General features: G+C 35.6%; 1 protein-coding gene across 18 annotated transcripts in view; it reads right to left on the bottom strand.

The window, feature by feature from the left end:
• MYO9A (myosin IXA) overlaps positions 1–27144 on the bottom strand; it is a 265016-nt gene that overhangs the window by 68086 nt on the left and 169786 nt on the right. For 10 of the 18 annotated variants that reach the window (XM_074328212.2, XM_074328213.2, XM_074328218.2 and 7 more), the window contains 11 exons: positions 26064–26186; positions 25710–25790; positions 23826–23936; positions 22469–22591; positions 20764–20913; positions 19654–19967; positions 17464–19056; positions 14788–14887; positions 14072–14287; positions 5825–5937; positions 1756–1898 (listed from right to left, as the gene is read on the bottom strand). In XM_074328212.2, the coding sequence (XP_074184313.2) occupies positions 1756–1898; positions 5825–5937; positions 14072–14287; positions 14788–14887; positions 17464–19056; positions 19654–19967; positions 20764–20913; positions 22469–22591; positions 23826–23936; positions 25710–25790; positions 26064–26186 (3067 nt within the window). The remainder of the gene's footprint in view (positions 1–1755; positions 1899–5824; positions 5938–14071; positions 14288–14787; positions 14888–17463; positions 19057–19653; positions 19968–20763; positions 20914–22468; positions 22592–23825; positions 23937–25709; positions 25791–26063; positions 26187–27144) is intronic. The other 8 variants (XM_019735965.3, XM_019735964.3, XM_074328222.2 and 5 more) reach the window with 2 other exon arrangements.

Below are 27144 nucleotides of genomic sequence, written 5' to 3'. Positions count from 1 at the left end.
CTATTGTCTTTTTGTTCTCTCTTTCATTCAGTTCTGCTCTGATTTTTATTATTTCCTTTCTTATACTGACCTCGGGTTTCATTTTTTCTTATTTTTCTAGTTCTTTAAGGTGTAACGTGAGGTTATTTATCTGGGATTTTTCTTGTTTCTTGAGATAAGCCTGTAATGATATAAACTTCCCTCTCAAAACGGCTTTCACTGCATCCCGAAAATTTTGGTAGGATGTATTTTCATTCTCTTTTGTTTCTATGTATCTTTTGATCTCTCCTCTTATTTCTTCTTTGACCCAGTCGTTCTTTAAAAGTATACTGTTTAGTCTCCACATATTTGTGGTTTTTCCTGAAAATCTACAATCTTAATCTTTATACACGCAGCCTTATGAAGCAAACACAGAATGACATCTGCCAATAATATATGCTTCAACTAAAGAGCTTTACGCTTCCATCTTGGAAATTAGCAGTGGAGACTATAACTGTGAAACATTAAAAATTTAGAATGATTACTGCAAACCAGATAAAAGAAATTGATCCTCTTCATAATGTAATAAGAAACTTCAAATCTTCTAAACTGAACTTGTAGTATTCACTTACATAATTCATAATTGGTTTTATCCGTATCAGTTTGCCAACTGATAGGAGCAAAGCCACAAGACACAAAAACAAGGCTCTAACTACATTTCTATCATCTTTCCCTCTGACACACAGGTGCCTCTGGCTCATTCATTCCTATATGAAGCATAATGATCTTTCCTCCTTTGTCCCTTTATCTTATCCTAAAGAAGTTTTGTTTACTTACTGTAATTATGTCTGTTCTATCTTCCTTTACGCGATAATAACTTTCTTCCTAGGACCTCTTTCTATTTTATTCATTCAATACTGATATTTCACCCACACACTGGTATTTCACACTCATTACCACATACCCATCTCTGATGTATATCCCTGTTGAAGATAGCTGACATCTTCACACAGTAATTAAAAATGTTCATACATGCTTGAGCAAAGGGCTTGGGAAGAACGGGGTAATCTAATAGTGGGCTTACTGGAACCCTTGGAGAGTTTTCTCAACAGATGAACTAACTGTTGGGTCCTTTCAAATGTGTTATGATTGATGCCCCCAAAAGTTAAAATAAGAGCTACCATTATAAAATCCCACACACTAACACACTGACATGCTTAATATACAGCATGGTGGTTAAGAACACTGACCCTAGAGCTAGACTTCCTGGATTCAAATTTCATTGCTGCCAATTACTATATAAGTAGGTAACTTCTGTGTGCCTGTTTTCTCATCTATAAATTGGGAATAATCATACCAGCCTCAAAAAATTGTTGCGAGGATCAATGACGTAATGCATACATGCTTAGTACAGTGTCTTGTATGCAGTAACCACTCATATATTAGCTGCTATCTTATTAATTTTTATTAGTAATACAAATTTGTTAAGTGAGTGCATGATGGCCAAATTTTAGCACTTTAGAAAACTACAGTCTAACCAAAGATTCACAACCATTCTTGAAGTAGTTGTTGCTTCACTATTTTGTGCCATATTTCCTTGGAACTTATATTATATTATAGATACAATGTAATTTTATAATTATCTTTTAGTTAAGGAAAGATTTAACAATCCCGGTCCTATCTCATTAGGATATCTAGTCAACAGGATTACCATTACAAATACTAAAGCAACAGCAAACTTTCAGAAAGAGTAAACAGGAATTATGAAGACAATCTCCATCCTTTGTCTATTTTTACCATCTGGAAACGGATGAGCTGGAATCGAATCTGAACCAGGAAAGAGTGCCGAAACCTCCGAATGGGTGGCAGGTTTCACTCTGGTAGTCTTCTTCTCCCCTTGTTTCCCTTTGGCCCAGAATCTCATCCTAGCTCTCTGAGGTCTATTTAAAAAATAAAAATAAAAAACAAAGGTAAAAATGGAAATTAGCACATCCCAGTAATATCTGCACATCACTTTAAGCTACATTATAAAGACCTATCACGTGCACTTCTTCATTTAACCTTCACACATAAATTTAATCATATTTAATTTTCAATTTTACATTTAAACTTCATCTGAAAGGTACACAGATTCCTCATCATGAATACAGAAATAAGAAGACCCAGAGACATTAAATAATTCCCTAAAATAAATGACTACAAAATAGTGGAACTAGGATTCCAACTCAGGTTTTCTAATTCCTAAACTGGCATCTCTTCATTTTTGCTTTCCTTTCATCTTGGATTTAGTGTATAGACAACTTAACAAGAAAGAAAATACTTCTAAAGAAATCACTGATATCCCATCACTCTGAAACATATTAGTTTACTTTTTTTGGTAATCTTCTTCCCGGCTTTATCCATAGCATGCCCTCTTACATCATTGTAATCATGATGCAGATAACAATTTTAAATCTTTCCACTTACCATTATATGATAAACATTTTACTGTTACTCTTTTAGATTCATGAATCATCAACATTATTAACAGAAGCCACCACTTATTTGAGTTATCTTGCTCCAGGCATTGTGCTAATTGCTTGTATAGGATTACTTTATTTAATTATAACAAGTGTATTTTCAAACTGTTATAACCATTTTACAGGTGAAAAGCTGGAGACTTAAACATTAGGTAGGTAATTCTCCCAAGGTCATAAAGCCTGTGCGTGACAAAGTTGAGAATCACACCTATATGCTAGACTGTCTCATTCTTAGTGCTTATATACTCTCGCCTATCACATAAATCAAGGAAACACCTTCATATAATAACAACAGCTGACATTTACTGACCATATATCAAATATCCTAATTCCGTACTAGGAGGCTTATTTGCACATTAATTTGTTTGTTCCTTCGTATGTTCATTGAGTCAATCAAAATAAAACATCTGAACATCTACTAGAAGCCAGGTGTTACACCTTATATATGGTATGTCTAATTTTTACAACTACAGCTGACCCTTGAACAATACAGGGCCTAGAGGCACCAATTCCCTGCACAGTCGAAAATCCGCATATAACTTCCAACTCCCCCAAAATTAAGTACTAGTAGCCTACTGTTGACTGGCAGCCTTATCGATAACATAAACTATCGATTAACACATATTTTGTATATTATATGTATCATATGCTGTATTTTTACAATAAAGTAACCTAGAGGAAAGAAAATATTATTAAGAAAAGCATAAGGAAGAGAAAATACATTTACAGTATTGTATGTACTTATTGCAAAAAATCTGCATAGAAGTGGACCCACACAGTTCAAACATGTTTTAAGGGTCATTTGTATACTATGATAAATAGGTATTATTATTGTTACACATGAGCAAACTAAGGCTCAGAAGGTTGATGGAACTGGAAGTTACAATGAGATCTATCTGGTTTTGAAGCCCATGTTCTTTTTTCCAAAGCTTATTACTAAACCTATACGTCCATATAGGGTAAAGACAAATTTTCTACAAGGCTTATTACAAATAACAGCATCCTTCTGCCATTCTCATTCCTTTTCTGCTCCCTACAGGCAACCCTTTTGAATTGATTTAACTAATTATTTTAATATTTACATATATTGCTATCGTATTTGTGACCACAGATAATGATTAAGCATGTTCTACCACTTCTGTTCTAACCCCTCCACAAACACAGAATGCCCCCAATAGAACGATACATAATTATAGTTAGATCAATATACAGTATATTCTTTTAGTAACATTCACTATTTACTTTTATTATGTAAATATATTCATAACTGAGTCACGTAGTTCCCTGCATAACCTACTTTTTTCTAAAGTTAATAAATGTTTTGTTTTACATTTGCTTCTTTTCTACATACAATACACCTCCAGTTGGTGTATATCCTCATTGGTGTTTCCCCATTGGTGTATATCCCCTCTCAACATTTTCAAACATAGTAAGTACTCTCTATCCGTTTCATGTTCTTGAAATCTCTCCCAGAGCCTTCTGACCTGCTCCAATCTGGTGTGGTTTCCTTCAGTGCTTGCTGTACAACTATCATTTGAAAAGCTACTTTCACCTTCACAATGGAGATTCCTTTTGTTACTATCATTTTATAACAACACGTCTTTTGGTATGGGTCTATTTTCATCCATTATATTAGGCACTCAGTAGGCCCTTGCAATCTAAAAACTTATGTCCTTTTGTTCTGTAAAATTTATTTGAATTACTTTATTAATGATTAGCTCCCCTCCATTTTCTTTGTTCTACCTTTCAGAGCTCCTATCAGTAGGTCATGGGATCTCCGGAACTACTCCTCTAATTTTATCTTTTCTTGTCTCTTCCATCTGTCTATTTGCTTAGTTTTCTGGGATATGTCCTCAGCTTTCTTTGTAACTCATTTGAGTTGATTCTTTATGCTATTATAATTTTGATTTTCAAAAGCTCTTTTTATTATGAATGTTTCTTTCACGCATTCTAGTTTCACAGACGTAGTTTATTTATGCAGGTCTGTTGATAGCTGTACTTGCCTCTCGAAGTTTTCTTTCCCTTGCATAGTTAATTTCTTCTGAGTTGTATTTTATCCATTAGTTTTAGTTTCATATAAGATGTTTCCTCAAATGTGTGGCAATCAAAAATATGTTTTAAAAAAAGCTGTTTGAAAGCTCTAGTGTGCACTGGTGAACCTTTCTAACTGTGGTCTTCCTTGTAGGGTTATCTGGCTGTTTTGTTTTATAGGGAGAGCCTCTGATACAAATATGTCTAGGTCTTTCCTAGAGGGTGGGACAAACGTCCTAAAAACTCTTTGAACCTCCTGCTTAGAGGGTACATGAAATGTCAAGGAAGCTGAGTCAAGGAAAAAAGCTGGGCAATCTTGAACATTCAGTATGTAAACATTCACTAAATTGCCTGTGCCAAGTAGGTACCCCAGGCCTCAACTGTATCTGGTAGTCTCCCAGTGCAAGGATCTTCTGTTTTATCCTTTCCAGGAAATAAATCTGTTTTCTGCTAGGATTGGGGAAGATCAGTCAACTTGATGCTTCTTTCTCAGCTTTACTTAGTTGGTTTAGGAATCAGCTTTCTCCTACCAAGACTTTTAAAATTTGTCTATTTACTTTTTGGATTCCACGGTTTTGTTATTGTTGTCTCCTCTTGTTTTGCTTTTGTTTTTTATCCTATATAGGTTTTGTCATTTTACCAATGTTGGAGGAAGACGTGAAAATTAAATTTATATATTTAATCTGTTATCTGCAGCTGTATGTTCTTTCTACTATGTTATCTTGTTTGCCAAAATTTGATCTCTAGGATAATCTGCTCTGGATTTGGGTTACTTTGGATTATGCCTCTATAGTCACAATCCAAGGAAGTTGTCTTTAATAGGGTTATGAACCAGATAGATTTCAGTGTGATCTTCAAGTGATCAGTGAGGGCCCAACCGACTTATATAACACAATAAGAGACAACGATATTTATTTGACAAATAATAATTCCATGTATTCTCTTAAAGAGAACATAATTATTTCCTAAAAGTTGTTTCCAGTTCAATTTGTAGAATACTTAGATGGAAAATATTTTGAATCTTATCTGGTCTAATCTCTTTTCTTTGACAACAAAAAATCAGAAGTCATATAATGATTTAAAAACTTTGACCAAATCACACTACTAAACATATAGAAAGACAAAGCTCATTTTAGATATCTGAACTATTATGTGCCTGTCACAGAGTAGGTACTTAATACTTGTTGAAAACAGTTAAATTTCAAAACTAGCTGCTCAACCAATTAGGCTTTTAAAAAGAGGCTCAGTATATAACTCTAGAGCATTAAGAAATAAAATTATTTTACCCCTATTAACTCTCAGTGTATGCTTTATACCTTAGATCCGTATCTGAAGCCTTCTGTCTCACTGCCAACTTCGTAATCTCTCCTTGAGACATAGTCTTATGAAGCTTTGCTTCTTCATCAACTGAAGAAAATCGCTGTGATGTCTGTAATAAGTACATATATGTGAAAACTTTAACACCAAGAAACCACATCATAGCGCTGTAATTAAAACTCAGGTGATGGAACTTTTTGATAATTACACCTACTAAAACCATACAAAAAAACACATTAATATTACTCAGAGATTTAATGAAATAAAGAATCTACTAAAAACTGTATTATCAACTTCCTAGAGTAATTTGAAGTAAAGAGAACTTGGGTCAATGAAAGTGTCAAGAAGACTTATCAGCTCATGTTTTCTGATAATTTAACAAAAAAAATCTCAAGAGAAAAGCTAAGAAAAAAGTCAAAACCATCTAAAGATACAGACAAAAGACCTAGGATCCGATAAATACAGAATACTAAATCTTTCATACCTCCTTTTATTTGTCCCTTAAAGGCGATAATTTTTTTTAATGGCTTAACTTGCCATTATAAATTCTTATTATATCCTTGACTGGAACAAGAACACAGGAAGAAAAGAAAAACCAAAGGACCAAAGAATAAAAAATCATCATCACCACTAATGGTGTAAGTTATAAATAAATTACATGGCTATCAAACTGGGACCTGAATGTCAACTGGCAATTCTTGTCCCATTTGTTTACAATGTGCCCTTTTAAAGACAACCCCGTTTGGAGGAGAGGATTTCTTGCTCCATTTAAGTCATTTCCTATTACTTCATTTTTTTATAGTTACAATATCTTTTCTTTGGTCCTTTGGTCCGCTTGACTACAGCCTTATCAACAGAAACTATCTTGAGTTGTTCATATTTTTTTAAAAGAACCAACTTCTGCTTCGGGCAAAGATGGAGTAACAGGGACCTGTTTTAAACTTTTAACTGAAACAACCAAAAACAAAAACAGAAACAAAATTAAAACCCATACAAAATAATATAAAACAGCAGTTATCAAGAAGATAGAAAGTTATCCTGAGAGATGGGAAACAAAGGAAGTGAGTCCTGCATCTGCCCCAACTCAGTAACTTGAGATAGTTTCCAGGCTGCGACACAGGGAGGGGGAAGCCAGGTGAATCTCAGCAGAGTCTCTGAGTTGAACACACGAAGCTGAAAAGTCCAGAGAAATCAAGGTAACTAGAAACCAAAGACAGAGTACTAGAAGGGAGACTGCTGCACCAAGAAAACACTTTGTATGTAGCTGAGTATGTAGCTGAGTACTAGTCAACACTTCTGTGTCAGAAAACTTCCCACGATGAGGAAAAGGACAGCTGAAAGGATGAAAGGTAACAGCGCTCCACATTCACAGGAGGCCAGGAATAGTGCCTCTGCCCGAGCCAGAGTACATAACTTTAGGGTTCCCGGCCTTTGTGTGAAGTACACAGAATCTTGCCTCTATAGTCTGGACTAACTACTGCTCTGTTTGAGCCAAACAAATCTTTATTTTATTTAATAAAAATTGTATACATTTAAGGTGTACAAACGTGATTATTTTATTTACATATAAATAGTAAAAGTATTACTTCAGTCAAGCTAATTAACATATCATTTCATCATATGGTTACCTTTTTTTTCCTTTGGTGGTGAGAGCACCTGAAATGTATTCTCTTGGCAAATTTCCAATATTCAGTACAGTAAGCCTAACAAATCTTAAAAGGAAGACTTAAAAGGACCAAGTTGCTTTTAAAACAAAGCTCTGGAATATTGCTGGATTTAACAGGCTCAAGAATATTAATCAAGTACAAAAGTATCCAGCATCTAACAATGCAAAATCCACAGTCAGGCATCCAGTAAGAAATAACTAGGCATGCAAAGAAGGAAGAATATATACTGAGAATGAGGAGAAATAAATTCAATCCATCTATAATGACTCAAAACTGAAACAAATATTATTCAGTATTGGTAGATTAGAGAGAACTGACTAAAGAAAGACCTTAAAATGGCACCTGATTCAAGGTGACATAGAGGTATTTCTTCTGAAGAAAAAGAAAGTAAAAAGGAAGGAAGGGGTGCCCTCTGGAGATTGAGCAGTGAACAGGAAAACAGTAGGAGGGGAAAATTTACAATCCAGCACAGAAAAAGAGAAGCAAAATAATGGAGGACTCAACAATTGCCTCCACCACCACAAAAACAAACAAACCCAACACAGGCTGTCTGTAAAAGAAACTGAACTTTATTACACTGGCAGAAGAGAAAGCTCTATAAACTACCTCAATTGCACAAAATGAATAAATTAAAACATACAAAATCTATACAAGCTACAATAAGAAAACAAAACGAAAACCAAAATGACAACCAAAACAACTAAGTTGATTAACCCAACCCCCCAAAACAACAAGCATGAAGCAGAAAACTGTAACTCAAAAATGAATTAAATATCTTCATATATATGAAACACCAGGAAGAAATGAGAGTTGAATGAGCTCAGAAAAGAAATAAAAAGATAGTGAAGACTAATTTATAAGATGCCTAAAGGAAAAAAGCACAAATGTAAATTTAAAGTGGACTGAACAAAGGCAGGAAGATAATGAAGAATATAAAGTGATATAAAGAAATAAGTCAAAAGGATCAGAGAGAAGATGGCTGAAATGGAAGACAGGAAAAGAAGAAAAAATTTATTTATAATTGGAGTCTCTAAACAAGAAAAAACAAAACAATAGAACACAACTAAAATTTAAAACTATAATCCATGAAAACCTTTCAAAAATCTCAAGAGATTTTTGAAAATAAGGCAAGACTAGAATTTGTATGTTGGCAGAGTCCTGCATTCATTAATCTGTAATGATCAACTGAAAGACATATCCTAAACTTTAAATATAAAGAAAAAGTTCTGAAGGTCTCCAAGTAAAAGGATCAAATAACTTATAAGGGCAAGAGAATTAGGCTGGCAATAGATTTACCAAAAATAACAAGTAAAGCAAAACAACAATAAATTAGCATTTTCAAAAAACTCAGGGAAAGAAAGTATGAATCAAGAATTTTATATGTAGCCAAGATGTCCCTTCAAACATCAAGCTTTTACAAAAAACTCAGGATTCTGCATGTATGAGCTCTTCATGAATAATCAATCTACTAGGGGAAGAGCTTCACCCAAACAAGAGATAAATAGGGAAACTTCAGCAAAATATTTAAGGTGATCATTTAATATATTTAACATAGATGTGAGATAAAAACAAGGGTGGGGAGGAGGGTGAAAGAATAACATGCAAAATTACATGTTCTGACAAAGTAGAAATCTACTTTGTAGAAGGGAGAAGAAAAGTAGAGACTAGATAATTCATAAATAGTTGGGTCACAGTAGGTGAGAATTAAAGAATATTAGTCATTAAAAAATGACTAGAGTAATTGGTTAAATAAAAATAGTGAGTTAAAGGCATTTAAGAAAGGTATATGCCAATAGAACAAGAACACAACCCTCCCTAAATATCAAAAGACATTAAAAAATAAAATAAACATGTAACAAAACACAGCCAATTTAATGTAATACATAATATAAAATTATACGAGTTCAGACTGAATCTATCAGTTGTATCAATAAATATAAATAGATTTAACTCATCTATGGAGGGAAAAAAAATTGAATTTGTCTCACAAAGCAGGACCAAACTATACTGCATACAAAACACATATCTAAAACAAAAGGGTGACAACAGGCTGAAAATAAAAGAATGACCAAAAGTATTCTGGGCAAACAGAAATAAGAAGAAAACCGAGGGTGATATTACTATTTAAGTAGAATTCAAACAAAAGGCATTAAGTGTGACCAAGGACGTTTTTTAATACTAAAAGCCACAATTCACAATGAATAATAGGCGATTTTAACACCACATTCTCCACATAAGAGAAATCAAGTGTAGAAAAAAATAATAAGGATATAGAAGACAAACAACACAATCAATAAGGTAGAGATTGAGGATATGTATTGAAATTTTACACTCTGAATAGAGAATACACCTTATCAATTGCACATGGTATTCACAAAAACTGACCACATATTAAGTAAAACAAAATACTGGTAAATTTGACCAAATAGAAACATTACAAATACTCTGATCACAATGTAATAAAACTAGAAACTAAAAAAATTTAAAAACAAAAAGGCTCTTCCTCTGAAAACTAAAAAGAAAAATTTATTACACAAGTTTTGGGTAAAAATATAAACTGAAATTACATTTTTCTTAAAAATTAAAAACTTTACACATTAGAATAAATAAGACACATCTAAAGTAGTTATCAGAGGAAACCTTACAGCCTTAAAAACTTGTATTAATAAAAATAAATGCTTCAAACCCCCAATCCAAAAGCTAGAAAAATAAGAAAGCAAAACAAAAGAAAAGGAAATAAATAATAAAGGTAAAAGCAGAAATCAGTAGAGAATGGGGGGGGGGGGGAGTGGATATAATAAATAAATCAAAATCCTGTTATTTTGGAAAAAAATTAATAAAACATACAAATGACTAGCTAACTTAAAGAAAAATGGAAAATGACAAACAGGAAATAACCACTGAAATAGATAATTTTTAAAAATCCTAAGGGCCTACTTTCAAGACCTCTATGCAGATAAATCTAAAAAGTTAGATGAAGTGGATAATGTCATAAGAAAAAAAATATTTACCAAAACTGACCCCATTAGATAGAAAGCTTGAAAGACTAATTTCCCTAGAAGAAACAGAGGGACTTATGAAGGAATTATGCAACTCAAAAGTACCAATCCCAGATGGTTTCACAGGGAAATTCTACCGTATCTTCAAATAGCAGAGTGTCACAATGCCATAAATTGCCCCTGCCTTTTGGGGGGAATAAAATGCATATATAAATACTAAGTGTATTCAACAAGTGTGGCTGCTATCCAGGGGCCACCAATCCAAACCTCTGAAGTTGTGAACGTTGTTCAGTACCAACTGGTTTTTCAACTTGCAATACTCACCTCCAAATCACTAGCCGAGGTCCTAAACTCCTATCAACATCCTCTCCTGACTTCCCTTTTCTGAGCAGTTACTAAGACCTAGTCAAGGTGAATTTTCACTTACTGTAAAATAAGTTAATAAACTTAGTCTTGCTTGATTAACAGATTTTTCTGACAGGTTTCTTTTTTTTTTTTTTTTTTTTGGAGTGGACAGTGGAAAGAAGAAACATTCAACACAGGTAAGGATTGGAGAGCATCTCAGAGAATAACAAATAGAAATAAAAATATAAGAAGTGACCACAGTTTTGTGGGGGAAATGAGGCATTTTGTTTTATCCTATTGGAGATAAAGAAGACAAATTCTGGAGAGCTATTTGGGAGTCATACCCATAGAAATGAGTGGGTTAGTCTGAAGAAGAAACTAGGCAGAGAAAATGTTAATGTGCTTATACCAATCCTACAAATAAGGATAGAAATGATTTTACTAACTCACCATTCAGAAGACTGAGAGACTAAAATACTATATGAAAGCCACCTTAAAAATACTGCTTAGCAGAACATGTCATCCTTTTTGGGTAACAGCCAACAGAGTGGATATAAGAACTGAGTGAGAGCAGCATACAGAAACTAAACAGTTATTAAAAAGGCAGAGTTAAAGTAGGAAATTAAAAAAATTAAAAAAAAACACCAGTTTAAAGGAGGGAAACTACCTCTGTTGTCTCAGTTAACAAGTGGTTAACAACTCATCAACTCAGGAGGTCAAAGTTATCAAATCCCCTTCAGGTAATTCATTTAGAACTCTATCCCATTAGATATTTCTTCCAAGACTGAATCACACACTCCTTAGCAAATGTCACTGAAAGGATCACTTTGTCCACGGGGGAAGAAAAAAAGCAACTATCCAGTTTTTAAAAATCCATGAGCCCAGAAATTCAAGCCCATTTAAAATTTGGAGTTATCTCGATTTTGAGAATTCAGTAGATTCCAGTTAGAAACAATTAATCTTCATCTACACAGTATCAGGTAACATTAGAACATGGCATATTTTCAAGTTAAACAAATACAAACACACTTTAAAATTGTTCCTACCCTCCCCACCCCCAACCCCAATAAGTATCCATCAGCATATTCTAGAAAGCAAAGCCTCTTCATGCAAGTGTCCATCAGAAACGACCACCACCACCTGCTCTTAAAATAGCTAGTGATGAAACCCAAGGACAGGGAGAAAGCTGGAGAGGTGACTAACACGCTGTGCAGGGGGTGCGCTACAACTACAGGCATGCAGTGACTGTCAAGCAGTGAACAGAATCCCAGGCAGAGGCTACCGGCTGGCACCCTTCAAGGGGCCGAAGGCTCCGAGCAGAAAGCCCAACTTCCTGGTTCATCTCAGTAAGAGTTCTCAGTGAGAAAGAATTCTACCATCGAAAGGACTAAGGTTTGTGACAAAGGAAATTCTCAGGAACAAAACAGCAAAATTCTAAGTTCTTCCACAAATGAAAATTCTCTGTATGCTTTACAAAATAAATTAAGTATGCTCCCTATTTGTACTAAAAAAATATGTAAGCAGTACTTTTCATTAAAATTAGTTTGCTTCATGACATAATTTCATCTTTAACTACTAATCATATGATAAAAGTATAGTTTTGTTTATACTCAAAAATTGGGCATCTCCAAAGTGGAGTTATTTTATCCTACACTGGGAAGAAAGAGATTTGGCTTTATTATACCTATCAATGGATATACAGGTTGTTTCTAACTTTTACAATTCTACAGTTTGGCTCAGGGTAATGACTCATTTATCTAATTAGAGAACTGGTCATGCATTTTTCTGTCTTAGACTATCAATATTATCATTTAAAAACTGAGTCTGTCTCCAACAAAAAATAAACACAATGAGGGTATTCTCAAAATTAGCAAAAAATTTTAATTAACTAGATCTTTGGCACAAAGAGCAGAAAACAGATCAAGGATAAAATATTTAATACGTCAAAAGGTGGCCACCTTAAAATTTTCCTCCTATAATTTAGAGATGCTAAAGATGAACATTAGAGAGCCAATTGAATTAAGGATACGCACAGAAGTAAAATGCATATCACTCCATTTTATCAGTGATAATGTTTTAGTATATATCAGATATACAGGGTCCTTCCTTGCATTTGTGCATTTTCCAGGACAATTCCAAAATCAAACACTTTACATCCACAAATACATTCATATTTGTCAAACTATATATACCAAATTTTGGTTGAGATATGATAAGTTATTTTCTTAGTCAAAATAGTGCAGCTTTATAAAAAAAACCTAACCCCAACGCTATAATTTGTGACTAATACAAACTCACACTATATACTGCTTTCTACTTGGCAGGGTTAGTCCAGGGGGACATTTTTGGCATTGCAAAAATTTGGCAGTTTTTAAAATTCATGTTTATTTTCTATTACTAAAAAATTAGGAAGGGGAAGCAAGTTTAAAGGCAAAAAAAAAGAGAGAATACCATTTAATTAAAGTTATTTTAATTGATTGTTTAACACACACCCTACTCACTAGACCAGGTGGGATCAGTAAACTAGAACCAGCAGGTCAAACACAGCTTGCGGCCTGTTTTGTAAACAGCTTTACTGGCACACAGCCATGCCCATGTGCTTACATCTGCAGCTGTTTTCACTCTACAGTGGCAGTTAAGTAGTAATAACTGAGACTGTGCAACTCACAAAGTCTAACAGGTTTATTATCTGGCTCTTTACAGAAAAAAAATCAGAGGGCCACTGCTCTAGACCTTTCAAGACACAACAGAGAATTTCTACATCAGTGCTACCGTGTTTCCCCGAAAATAAGACCAGATCTCATATTAACTTTTGCTCCAAAAGACACATTAGGGCGTATTTTCAGGGGATGTCTTATTTTTTCACATACAACAATCTACATTTATTCAAATACAGTTATGTCATCTTCTTCTGGAACATCGTCATAACGTACTAAATGCGTCCATCTGGCTGATGATCTTAACTGGGGCTTATTTTCAGGGTAGGTCTTCTTTTTGGGGAAACACAGTACGTTCACTCTAATGCCGCCTCATTTATGATGTGACAGACACTATAGTTCAAGTGCCCTTTATCCGAGTCCTGTTAAAACAAAAGTTCCCTACTTGCTGTGTTCACTGAGGTTTCCCATGGACAAACCATTACACGGGAAGAAGCTGTGAAGGTTAGCTGTAGATTAGCAGACTACACCCATCAGACTTGTTCGTTGCCTGTTTTCTTATATTGCTGTACAATTACCATTTCGGAGTCACTGTGAGAGGCCTGCCCCAGGCTGGGTGCAGGCCCTCGCTCAGAGTGAGGAGGCTGCTCAAGGGACAGAAGGGGCTCAACATTGTCATCGTAATCATCTTCCTCTGTTTCCCCCTCCCCATCGGCCAAAGTACCTCTAGTCAAGAAATCGGAGCGCGTCCGCGCCATTCGAGCTTTCTTTTTATGGGCCGGTCTGGCAACCTGCTTGACCAAATGATAAAACAAATAACACAACAATGTTTTGTTTTGGGTGTTTTGGAGATGATGCCAATGAAAGACATCAGAGAGCTCATGAATTTCTTGAAACACCCCTCCACCCACCATGCCCTTTCCACTAGAAGTGATGAGATGACCACAACCAATCCGTATGCATTACTCTGGACAAGAGAGGAGAACGGAAGCTAAACTACACTGTTCTTCTCCAGAGCCAAGGAAGCCATCTTTCGCTGCCATAATCAATCACCAAAGTCACTTGCATAAATAGCCTCCTTTTTCTCAGTAACTTCTTTTTTTATAAATATAATCTGGGTTTTTAGGCACCATTCCCTGCCAGAAGTACACCTCCTTACGTAAAAGGCCTAACTCATGGCTTCTTTCTCTATAAACTCTTGGGAGTAAATGAGATGCTCTATCTACAAGAATAATAATTTCCAGAGTAGTGTGCATCTATTTTGCACAGAAGATAAACAAAATTCAATACTTACCTCTCCTTGGCCCGGCCCAATTAATTTCACAGGTTTCCAAGTTGGTTCATCTTGTTTATGGAGTTGAGGATTTCCACTGTTTAAGGCTTCCTTGTTGACACTTAGGATAGAAAAAAAAAGCAGATTACATTTTAATTCCCAGTACATATCCCATGGCAGGAATCTTAAAGTATAGCAAGAACTATAGTCTAACAAGTAAGGTCAAAGAATTCCAGCAAATTCCATAAATATTTCCAGATCTTTTTCAATGTATCACAATTATTCTGCCTACCTAATTTATACCATTATCAATAATTTACATGCATGAATGAATTACTAGAGGCCCTGCTAATCATTGGGTATATTCCACTATGATGACATATGTCTAAGAATAGCAGCAGCAGAATTAGCTCAAGAAATGAAATGGATTTAGTGATGAGAAAGGAAAAAACCAAATCCCCAAATCTTGAGAATTAATCTTAGAAGAGGTCTTTTATTCTAATCATAAAATACCTGATAAGTAGTCATCCAGTGATGAGGACCTCATTACTTTGTTTTATATTGAGATGGTTCCTTATTCGTTAGCAAATTTTCTTTCTATAATCTTTCTGTAGCTTTCATCTATTGTCTTAGTTTTAAAACTCGTTTCTTTGAAGAACAAATCAAAGGCCAATAGACTCAACTGGGGCAAGAGAGATTTTAAGGCCAAAAGGGAGTCTTTTCGGACAAACTAGGATGGCCAGGCTTGATCCTACTCTGGTTAAAAAGGGAGATCGGTCTTATACTTAAGGAGGTGTGTTTCAGGCAGGGAACGGGGCCTAAAAACACAGATTATATTTACAAAAAAGAAGTTGTTGAGAAAAAGAAGGCAATTAATACAGAATAAAATCAACATTAGCAGGATAAGAAATTGTTATTAAGCTAAAAGAAGCATGCCCGAAATTATACAGATGGTATAGTGTTATCTTGTGAAATTTTAATTTTGCTTGAATAACTACATGATGTGACTGCTTTGTCATTAAATTACATGTAGAAAGGGATGTCAGTGTCTAATGAAAATCTGAATAGAACCTACACTTTCATGGTTCCAGTTACCTATACCGTGTTTCCCCAAAAATAAGACTGGGTCTTATATTAAGGTTTGCTCCAAACGACGCATTAGGTCTTATGTTCAGGGGATGTCATTTCCTGAAAAATCATGCTAGAGCTTATTTTCCGGTTAGGTCTTATTTTGGAGGAAACATGGTAATAACTCAGTACCATGAGTCTTAAAATTTATCAACAATATATTGCTCATCTCTCCTTAGCAGGACTTTAAGCTCACTGAGAATCTTACCTTACCTTCTAGCATAGTGCGAGGTTTAAAGTAGACACTAACCTATGAGTTGGCAGACTAAATGCTCTTCCACTCAAAATATTCTATTTAATTTTTATAAATGAAGGACTAGAGGCTGTAAGAGGTTATCTTGTCCTTTGCTCTATGTAGTAATCCCTAAACAAACCTAACTAAATGAAAAGCTTTCCTAGCTAACAGCAGCTCAGCGATCTCCATTTTTAACCAGTGTATAACACCCAGTCTTATATTATATTATATAAGACCTGGTATTATATTATATTATATTATATTATATTATATTATATTATATTATATTATATTATACTATATTTTGTTTTATATTATATTACATTATACTATATTATATTATACCCAGTCTTATATTATAGTAAAATAAGACCGGGTCTTATATTAATTTTTGTTCCAAAAGATGCATTAGAGCTGATTGTCCAGCTAGGTCTTATTTTCGGGGAAACATGGTAGTTAAGAAAACTTAAAAGTATAAGAACGATAAAAGTATAAAAGCATAAAGCTTAAAAGAACATCCACTTATATGAGGTATCTAACGCAGTCAAACTCTTAGAAACAGAAAGGAGAATGGTGGTTTTCAGGGGTTTGGGGTGACGGGGAAGAGGGAGTTGTTCCATGGGTCACAGAGTTTGTGCAAGATGAAAACGTTCTAGAGATCTGTTGCACAACAGCATGCAATAGTTAACACTACTGTATTGTACACTTAAAAATGGTTAAGGTGGTCAATTTTATGTTATGTGTTTTTTACCACAAAAAAAGTACAAAGAACTTAATGAAGAACAAAAGTAGCCGACAGAGTGACAAAGCACATTAACTTTCAGCCTGACACTAACAAGCTGGCCAGCTATACCTACCAGCTGGAGGGCACCCAGCATTGGCTGGATGCCTGCTGTGTTTCCAGGCACTGCACTTACCTTCACAAATGCTCTCACACTCAATGGGGAGGAACCAAAAACTCTGTATCGGTGCTCAGGCAAAGACTCCCAGGCTATAATTCTATCTAATTTCAAGTGGCTGGTGGAATCAACAATTAGGGAATTTTTTACCCAGAGAAAATGGCTAATTTGAGTAGCACCCATACAAACAGCTGAAGCAGATCAAGGCACCATAATACAGGCATACCTGGTTTTACTGCATTTCACAGATGTTGTGATTTTTAAAAATTAAAGGCAAGACCTTCCACCAGCAAAAAGATTACAATGCGCTTTATTGTGATATTCGCTTTATTGCGGTGGTCTGGAACCGAACCCGCAGTTATCTCTGAGGTGTGCCTGTGAAATTCTCCAAAAAGTTTCCCATTTATACATAAAAATAAACAAACATTTACTTACAGGGAAATATTCATATTGTCCTTTGGCGTGAAGAAAATGGCCCTAGTAGTTCCATCTCTGGAAGGGTCATAAGATGTATGGCCATAAGACTGAGTTGGCCTAAATTGTTCTCTTTTTGAAATGCGATTATTAGAGAGTTTGCAGGCTACATTAACTTGGGTGCACATTCTGTCTGTCCTGGATAAGTCATTGACTGTACTAGATTGGCATGGGCCTCCTTTTTTTTCAAAGAACAGGGTGACGGGTCGGTCCCTGGGGGGTAAGTGAACAGAGGGACTGTCTTTTGGAGCAAGAGCTGAATCTTTTACAGTTACTGACGGAGGCCGTAGTACACTGGGTTCTTCCTTATTTGGGGTATTCAGGATGACAGAGGATGGCCTCTCTACTCTTTGCTTTGATTGATGGAAAGATGGTACCAGGAAAGACTCCCCACCTCTTGGCTTTTCAATTGTCTTGAAGGCTTTACGCTCCCTCTCTAAAATATCTGTTTGATGACGAATCTGTTCCATCATCTCTTTTTCATTCTGCTGCTGCAACTGCTTTTGTCTTTCTTCCTTCTCAGTGTTTAGCTTTTCTAACTTCTTCAGCACAGTGTTAGAAGAATCTGTAGTCAAAGAAGCAACACCTTGATTTTCTCCTGAGAAGTGATACTTTCTGGTTTCCCTGTTGATATCCAAAGTAAGAGCTGGAAGTGTTTCTTCACTTTCCAATAGTTTGTTTCTCTGGATACTTGCGTCTAGTCGGGAACTTGTTTTCAGTGGGTCTTGTTGGGGAATATAAAAAAATGTAGGCAGGCTATTTGAAATAAAGGAATCTCTCAGCTGTGGCTTACACGAAATAGATTCAGAGCTGCAGACCAGGCTTTCCTTCGTAGTCCCATTTTTCAAATGCACTGAGTCAGAAGGTGCCCCCTTTTGAATCAGTGAGTAGTCAGTCTCATGTGAGGCACTGAGGGCACTGCCCTGTGAATCAGGTTTTGGACTGCTAGGTATCTTAGGTGACAGAAACTGCAAGTCCCTTTCATCTAAAATTAAGGATTCCCGTTTGCTCGTTTGGCTTTCCTCACAGCTCAAAAGTTCCAAGCTTCCTTGAGAGCTTTCACTGTCAGGTGTCCCCTGTAGAGACTGAAGGCCCTCAGGCATCAGTTCCGTAGACCACCTACGTTCTTCTGAAGGAGACACACCACCTAGAGAACGGACTTTCAGCAGCTCCAAGCTAAATATAGCTTGTTCCAGTTCCCTCATTCTCCGACTTTCTCTTTTGGCCCGACCTACTTTTTTCTGGTGGAGATCCTCCAAGGACTTGGGTCTCTCTCTTACAATCACATCTTCCTGCAAGTCCACACCACTGTGGCTCATGGCTCTCTCCTGTCGCTTGTTTGGGGGCTCCTTCAAGCAGTCCACTGAACTAATGCGATTACTCTCTACCACAGATTTACATTCCTCTATGGCTTTTACTCTGTTGTCAAAGGAACAATCCTCCCATTCTGACGGGTCTGAACCCTGAATTTTCAGAGCTCCATAGGGCTCAATACTCATCAAACCAAGTTCTAGTTTTGTTATTCTTAGTCTTTGTTCTTTTAAAGCTTTAAATCTATATAAAAATAGAAAAAAGTGGGTTAGAGATATCTCTTGGATACCACTAGAGAGAATACATTTACTGAGAATTTAAGAAGAAAAACGAAAAATCTCAAAATTTTCTTTTTATAACACCTAAGTATTTCTCAAACTAATATGGATGCACACTTCATAATTCTACTTCACAAATGAGATTATATTTCATTAAGTGCACTGTTCCTAATTGGGCATTCTACAAAAAACAAAGTAAATTGAATTAGAAGTAAAGCTCTCATTTAATAATATCCTTATTTTAAAGTAAACCTTAAAACCTGAAATTCAAGTTTCTAAAAGTAAAAACAGTTCAATATGGACAATTTTTAAAGATTCAACCCAATGTAAAAGTTGACTCTTAATTAGAGTTACAACCACAGACCATGTAGGTTTTCAATCCAATTTAATTCAATAAACACTTAGCTTCTATTATAAACCACACAATGTGGGTTAAAATTGCTAGGAGTATCAGTTTAGTGGAGAAGACAAATTGTACATAAACCAATTCTAATATGTTAGAGCAGAGGTATAAACAACATACTTGGGAAGAAAAAGTAATTACTGTAACAACAAAGATTACCTTTGTCTTGCTCTGAATCCTCTACATATTGACTGCAAAAGGATAATTTTGTTTCTTTGCTCTTGATACCTCTTACTTTCCCTGTAGCTTTTCCATCTTGCCTGTATGCAGATGGCAGCCATGTGCCTCCGCCTACAGTGCTCCCGCCATCTCTGCTGAATGATGATGGCTGCAGTCCGCAGCTCCCAATACCGCTGCCTCTCTACGTGAGCACGCCAGGAAGCTTGGAGAAGAGTAGCTGCACTAGCTTTAACTAAAGCATCTTTCTGCACAGATGCATTTCTGACTTGCTTCTGGTAATTCCTCCAGAATTGCTGTGGGGAAGACAAAAGAATAGAAACTATTGTCATATCTTTTGCGACATTTTCACAGAAACAAGAAAAAAGAAATTTTCTTATAATTAGAAAGTAGCTAAACAGCTATTTTAAAAAGTTTTCTAGATATGCTCTGTTAAAACAACTATTTTAGATAATATAACCTTGATGAAGTTAATTACATTAATAGAACTTAAAATAATTTAAAAATTTTTGATGCTTTCATGCCCCACAAATTAATTTAAACATATTACATTACATTCTCATGCTACAATTTGCCAGTATTCTTGGGTTTAAGGTCAACATGTACACATTTCAAAGTTTAAGATATTAAAGATTTTCCTGTACAAATAGACACGGTCCTATGGAAAACAGCCATCATATAAACCAATGAGGGAGAAAATAAAACCAAATAAATGTGAAATAAGGTACCTATAATCCAAGATGAATACACAATAGCAATGTATGTATAGCTCTCAAATATCACTCAGAAAACTATTAAATAAAAATAACTGTCAATAAAAATTAGGTTCATAACTCCTTTGCCCCTAATCATAACTCATAAGCCATTATAACTATACATTCAATTTAATTTAAATTCAGCTCCATCAACAGTCTATTATTTCAGGCCCGGTAATCTGCCGGGTGCTATCAACATTTCAAAAATGAGTAGGACACATTCTCATCTCTGAGTAACTTTTATATTTTATTTGTTTCACCACAAAATAGTTCTGGTTACTAAAACAAAGGTCAAATAAACTAGCCAATCTCATGCAAGGCATCCCTTGCTCCCCACCTGGATAATAACGGACGCCTGTCTCAGGCGGAGGAAATGCTGCCTGCATAGCAGGCTCCGGAACCATCGCTGCAGCAGCACGATTCTGCGGAGCACCTCTTGGTGAAGCAGATCCTGTAGGTGCTGCCGTTCCTGCTCTTTCAGGAACACCTACCAGGACGAAGAAAGGTAAGGAATGTAGTTTAAGAAAATGTGAGAAATGTATTTCTCTGATAAGCTTTTTTAGACATGAACAAATACAGTGGCAGATGTGTAAAAGCAGTACCAATAAATATATCTACAGATTTATCCAAAGTAGTCATTCTCAAATTGGAAATGAGACATCAGACATAGAAGGGGAAATGAGACGGTAAGTATGAGTACAAATATCCCAGTGCCAGAGATTAAATCGATACATTATTCCCTTCCCTTGAGAAATTCACCACTATCATGAGTCAATGTGCTACTGGTAGCACATCATATTTTTCAAGGATGCTCGGGTGGGGGAATAAATTGAGAACCATAGATCTTAAAGTTTGATCACAACACGAATACACCAATAATAATTCTTTTTGAAACCGAGTATGCTTGTTGCTGCTCAGAGCTAGTAATCAGTTTACTTACTCCTTCGTTCTATTAAAAAAACTTTAGGGATTTACGGGGATACAAAGATAACTTAGGCATAGTCCTTTAGGAAACAGGATTTGCACTCACCTTTAAGAGCAGGTAGATATTAAAAACTGTATATATTTAATGTGATTATTTTAATGTATATGTACATTGTGAAATGATTACCACAATCAAACTAATTAATACATCCATCACCTCCCATTTTTGTCAAAAACAAGTTTTTTTTTTAAGAAGAGCACATAGATACTAGACACACAAATATGAAAACAATTAACTAATACAGGCATAAGACAACAGACCCCGCCTGAACAAAACCTGGAGTTGGAAATAATGATAAAGGCACATATGGGAGACAATCTTCATGATGAAAATATTAAATAGTGTAAAATCACAATATGGAGGTTCTTGAAAAAGAGAAAGATGTTTGAATTTAGTGAGGAGGTTATCGGGAGATTACTACTGAGTCAGAAGATAACATAAAGAAAGAAGTATATTAAGATGATTTTGATACGACGGGTGGAGTGAGTTAAATGGAATGACAAAAAGACTGGAACCAGATAAGGGATCTGTGTACTGTAAGAGAAATGTAAGTGAGAGCTAAAGAAATAGAATTAATATGGAAGCAATCAACAGAAGTGGAGAAAAGGGGAGAGATGTGAGAATCATTTGTGAGGGAAAACAAAAACAAAACAGAACTTTGTAAAAGAATTAAACTGAAGGGTAAGCCAAATAAGATTATGGTTTCCAGCCTAAGAAACTAGAAGGATAACAGAAAGAGTAGCTGACAAATTAAGGACAGTAGGGGAATCAGGATAAGGTGACTTTGGGCAAGGAGAGTTGGAGATTACAGTAGAACACTAGAGAGAGATGATTTTTAGGCAGCTAAAATTATAGGCAGAACTAGAAAATTGGCCAGAAGCTCTCTGATTAATATTGACTATGTAATTATTAAGAAAAACTTCTTGGCCTAATCATTTTCCTCATGACATCTGCTATACTATGTTTTTTTATAAAACATTCTCATAGGCTAAAATTGTCATTATTATTTAAACACAAAAATATACTCAATTTTAACAAGGGCTGGAAATATATTTACCATGGATTTTCCAACTTGGTAATTATCTGGATTAAGATTTATTTTCCTGAAGAAATTCTGGATGTTAAATTTGGATGGAATAATATTTCGAGGAAGAAGTACATGGAAGTGGCTCACAAAATCCTGAAAAATGAAAAGAAAATGTTATAAAATCACAAGATCCTAAACTTAGCTAACTGTCCTTATATTGATCCCTTTCTGATTCTTTTAAACAGGGCGAAACCAAGAAAGTACTTGTTAACTTAAAATATTACAAAAGGTTAATTTGTAAAGAGGGGGAGGGAGGCTGAGTTCTATATAGCATTATATTATCAAAAGGGAATGGAGGAGGAAAACAGGGCAGACACTAATAATAATCTCCCTTTTGAGAAAGCTGTATTAAACACCAAAGAAAAAGTTATTTAACTAGAATCAGAAATTTTCACAGAAAAAGAAGCAAAGTTGGCAGCTATACAGGGTGTAACTGAGAACGAAGCTTTTCCTCCTGGTAACAGCAAAAACTTGCTCAGCTGCTGAGAAGTTTCACTAGAATTTCCAGACCCACAGCAGCAGAAGCTGATGACAGTGACTAGGAGCCTTGCTGGCAGCTTCCTATGAAAGAAAATCCTGCTGAGAACCTTTAGCAAAAATCTAATGGAATCTTTTCTTTGGAACTAAACAGTCCTGATTGAACGATTTCAATTACTAGAATAATCAGTGTGAAGAACTGCTACGTTATGAATAAACTTAGTGTTAGTAAAACTCAGATCAAATGAGAATAGCCAAGTACTGGTTCTATTATAACAAAAGCTAATGAGATTGCTGCCATTCCATGGAAATGAGTTCTCTCAGCCTCTATAATTCTGTATACGGTGTTTCCCCAAAAACAAGACCTAGCCAGACAATCAACTCTAATGCGTCTTTTGGAGCAAAACTTAATATAAGACTCAGTCTTATTTTACTATAAGACCAGGTCTTATCTAACAAAATATAATATAAGACCGGGTTTTATATTAATTTTTGCTCCAAAAGACGCATTTGAGCTGATGGTCCGGCTAGTTCTTTTTTTTTTTTAATTTATTTTTTAAATTAATTGGGGTGACAATTGTTAGTAAAATTACATAGATTTCAGGTGTACAATTCTGTATTACATCATCTATAAATCTCATTGTGTGTTCACCACCCAGAGTCAGTTCTCCTTCCATCACCATATATTTGATCCCCCTTACCCTTATTTTCAGGGGAACACAGTACAAAAGATGGAAGGGAAAGGAAGAATTAAGAGAAATAAACAAGTGAGCCCCCAATAAAAAATAAGCAAGACAGGAACAATTTACTTGATGTGCATAAATGTTTAAAGATCACTCAAAAGTATAACCTGGAAAGAGTATTTGCAGCTGTATCCTGACTGGCGAATTCGCACTGTCTCCAGCATCCCGGTGTATCGAAGCTGTCGAAGTACCAAGGCATCATTGAACCTCAATGGCAGCTAAAACAAAGCAAATAGAGAAACTTTAATCTAGAAGAATAGAGCTATTCTTAATGTTTGTCTTATAAGTATGGTTAACTTTTCAATATCTAGGAAGTGACTAAAAGTTGTGTGGTTAAGACATAGTAGAAGTGACAGGACACTCTTACTTCCCCAGCTAGTAGCTTCAGAAAAGTTTTGACTGCCTGACCTGAGCAAAAAAAGAGAAACGAAGCTGCCAGGCTTCTCTAGTCACAGTGGGAGAGGACCTTCAAAGCTCAAAAGGAATGTAGTTGCCCACAGAGGTAGCCACATTATAAAATATGTAACAATATTAGCCTACTTATATATAGTTAATAAGTGTCTGTATTGTTAATTAAGATTTTATCTACAATCTCACTCAGAAACCACCTGCCCCACTCTACCAGTTGCCTTGGTTAACTGAGAGCTGACAGATTCTTCTTCTAATGACTAGGACAAGGTTAAGAGTAGTTCATTTCCCTTTTTACTTTTTGCTAATGACACTGGTATGACACACTGAAAAACGAAAAATGACCTCACTGTGTAGGTAGACAAGATGGGGGACCAGCCAACAGGAGATCCACTCCTTAGCAGGCACAATACCCTGTCACTCCTCGGGCCTCAGTAGGCATGCTTTCAGACAGTCAAAAGATGTATGCAGAGCTTCTGCTACTTCTCCCTATCCTCTAAATACTATCTTCAATAATCCCTAAGGCAATCCCAAACATTTTCTTGCAGACAGATGGGGCATACCAGATGTCAAGGAAAAAATATCAGATGGGCAACTTATGTTAAATAATAATAGTAGTTAACATTTATTTAGTATTTATTCTGTACCCTGAAATACTTCATTAATTGAACTCTGCACAGCAAGGTCTCAATTAAAAATAGAGACTCAAACTTCTATTTAACTGTAAATTAAATGGTTCCCTTTTTAGTCACTGTAAAAGGACAGCTAACATTTACTAACCACTTAGCATGGGCCAGGAACATTCTAAGTTACAGGTATTGACTCACATATACTCACAAAACACTATGAGGTTGGTCCTATAATTACAGTATATTCTTACATGGATGAAAATATTTAAGCACAGAAAGGTTAACTTGTTTAAGGTCACAAAGCTTGTAAGTAGCAGAGTTGCGGACTGCTTCTTAACATGTTGCGTACGGATCACGAGAATCTTCACGAGGGATTTAAACCCCGCCGTACGCAATGTGTTAAGAAGTAAGAAAGCTGAACCTGAAAATTCCTACCACATTTTAGCTGTTCAGGCTGGGAACTAATTTCTCCTATGATGAACATAAAGAAAGATGACGAATGTTCACACTTATTAGATGTATTTGCAAAGCTCTAATTAGGGGAACTGCCATGAAAAACAGGAAGGAGTCAAGGCTGTCCACAGTACCTGCCCTATTTTATAGAGACAAGAATCTCTAAACATGAAAAATGCCAAACAAGTTCTTTAAAAGTGACAGTTTATATCCAAACAAGAGAGATTAATCTTGGGATAACAAAACTTGCATAAAACTTTTTTATGATGCAATTTCAAGAGGTATTTGCTTCTCAAATTCTAGGAAATGCTAAGTCAACACCATATAAATACCTCACAGGCAGGTAATTGTAAAAATTACAAAGATAGCCATAGAAAATAGAGAACGTGGTTTTCCTTACAAAGATTATAGATAGCTCTCCGGGTCCATTTAATCTCCTTAGAATTTAAAGCTGTTTGAGGTAAGCTCAGCTAGGAGTGCTCATTTACAGGACGTCTTTACCTTTTCGGCGTTAGAGCGAATGCATTTGACAAAATATGGTTCTGCCTGACCAAGTGTCTCCATCAGCTTGTTTAAGGAGGCCTGCAATACAAAGCAATATAATCAACACTTTCTTCCCTTCCTAACTGGCAATCAGTGGTTTATAAGTATAAACAATAATGTTGGCAAAATATGCAAAACAAGTAGTATACACAGAAATCGGTTTATTTCTGAAAAGCAAAATGACCATTTCAGCATGGCTTTTTAGTCACATGATTCATATGCCATTCAGGTATCTTGCAGATCACTTTGGCCTTTCAATGCTCATCTGAACCAAACAGATTCCTCTTTGTTAAAAGTAAAATAGGAAATAACCTGAAACTGGGCACTGATGCTGGGAGGTTTCTTCTTCTTGTGCAAATGAAGAAGAGACTTGGTAATACGATCCTGGAGGGTCAGTCTTGTCAGGTGCTTTAAAGAATTTACCTCTAGCAAGTGCTGAAAAAAGAGAGTGAAAAATCAAATTCTTCACATAAATTAATCTAAAAACAGGAAAAACAAAATTATAAGCCAGTTTTCATCATTTCCTGTGCAATGACTATGGTGAATATGGGAGACTGATATTCAAGATCTATTCTACCTTCCTCCCACTTTCTTGCACATGCTTTCCAGTGAAAAAGAAACTACTTTTTCTAAATTCTCTTGCATCTCGGGTTCTGAAAGTGATTTCAGTTAAATTCCCACACGTGAAACTGGGAAGGTATAATGAGGCAGAGGCTTCTGTTTCTGCTGGCAAACATGTACACAAAAGAATTTCCGTTTTCTGTCCAGGCACCACTTCTGTGAGTGCTGCGAGGCAGGGTGCTGGGTATCTGCACTGTCACTGCAACTGCAGTGAGGCACCTGTGCCCTGGAGCCAGCAGTTGTGGCAGCTTCTTCCTGGTGCCTGCATCACAGTGCAGGTGGATACACCTGGAAACAGCAGCTACAAGGGCAGCTTCCTGATTTCCCAGTTTTCTGATTACAGCTTAGGGTAGTTCTGCACTGTTGTTTTAATACTCTGAAACTATAATGATTTTGTAAGCTCTTCTTTGAATTAAGTTCCTATTTACTTAAAAATATCTCCAGTGATTATGTTGTCGGCAACTGAATCCTGACTCATAGACAATAAATTAAATTCAATCCCAGAGCTTTATCAAGTATGGCACAAACATGTACACAGAAAAAGAAAATATAGACCCTATCAACCCTCATCCTGATGTACTAATTATTAATCTTAAAAATAAGATTGGAGTTACATATAAAGCAACTAAGAATATAAAATATTAGTAAGGTACTGGGGAGCTTATTTTAGCCAATGGAAACGTTTTAAACCATCCTACATTTACAGCAGTGAGTTTGTCAATGAAAAGAATTTATACAGATGTACAAGTATATATTATTCAAAAGGTAGTAA

This window comes from Rhinolophus sinicus, chromosome 3, assembly GCF_057876585.1.
Source record: "Rhinolophus sinicus isolate RSI-liver-muscle chromosome 3, RSI-T2T, whole genome shotgun sequence".
In the NCBI taxonomy this organism is placed as follows: Eukaryota; Metazoa; Chordata; class Mammalia; order Chiroptera; family Rhinolophidae; genus Rhinolophus; species Rhinolophus sinicus.
Note: the sequence above shows the minus strand (reverse complement) of the source record. Positions and strands in the feature narration are given on the sequence as shown.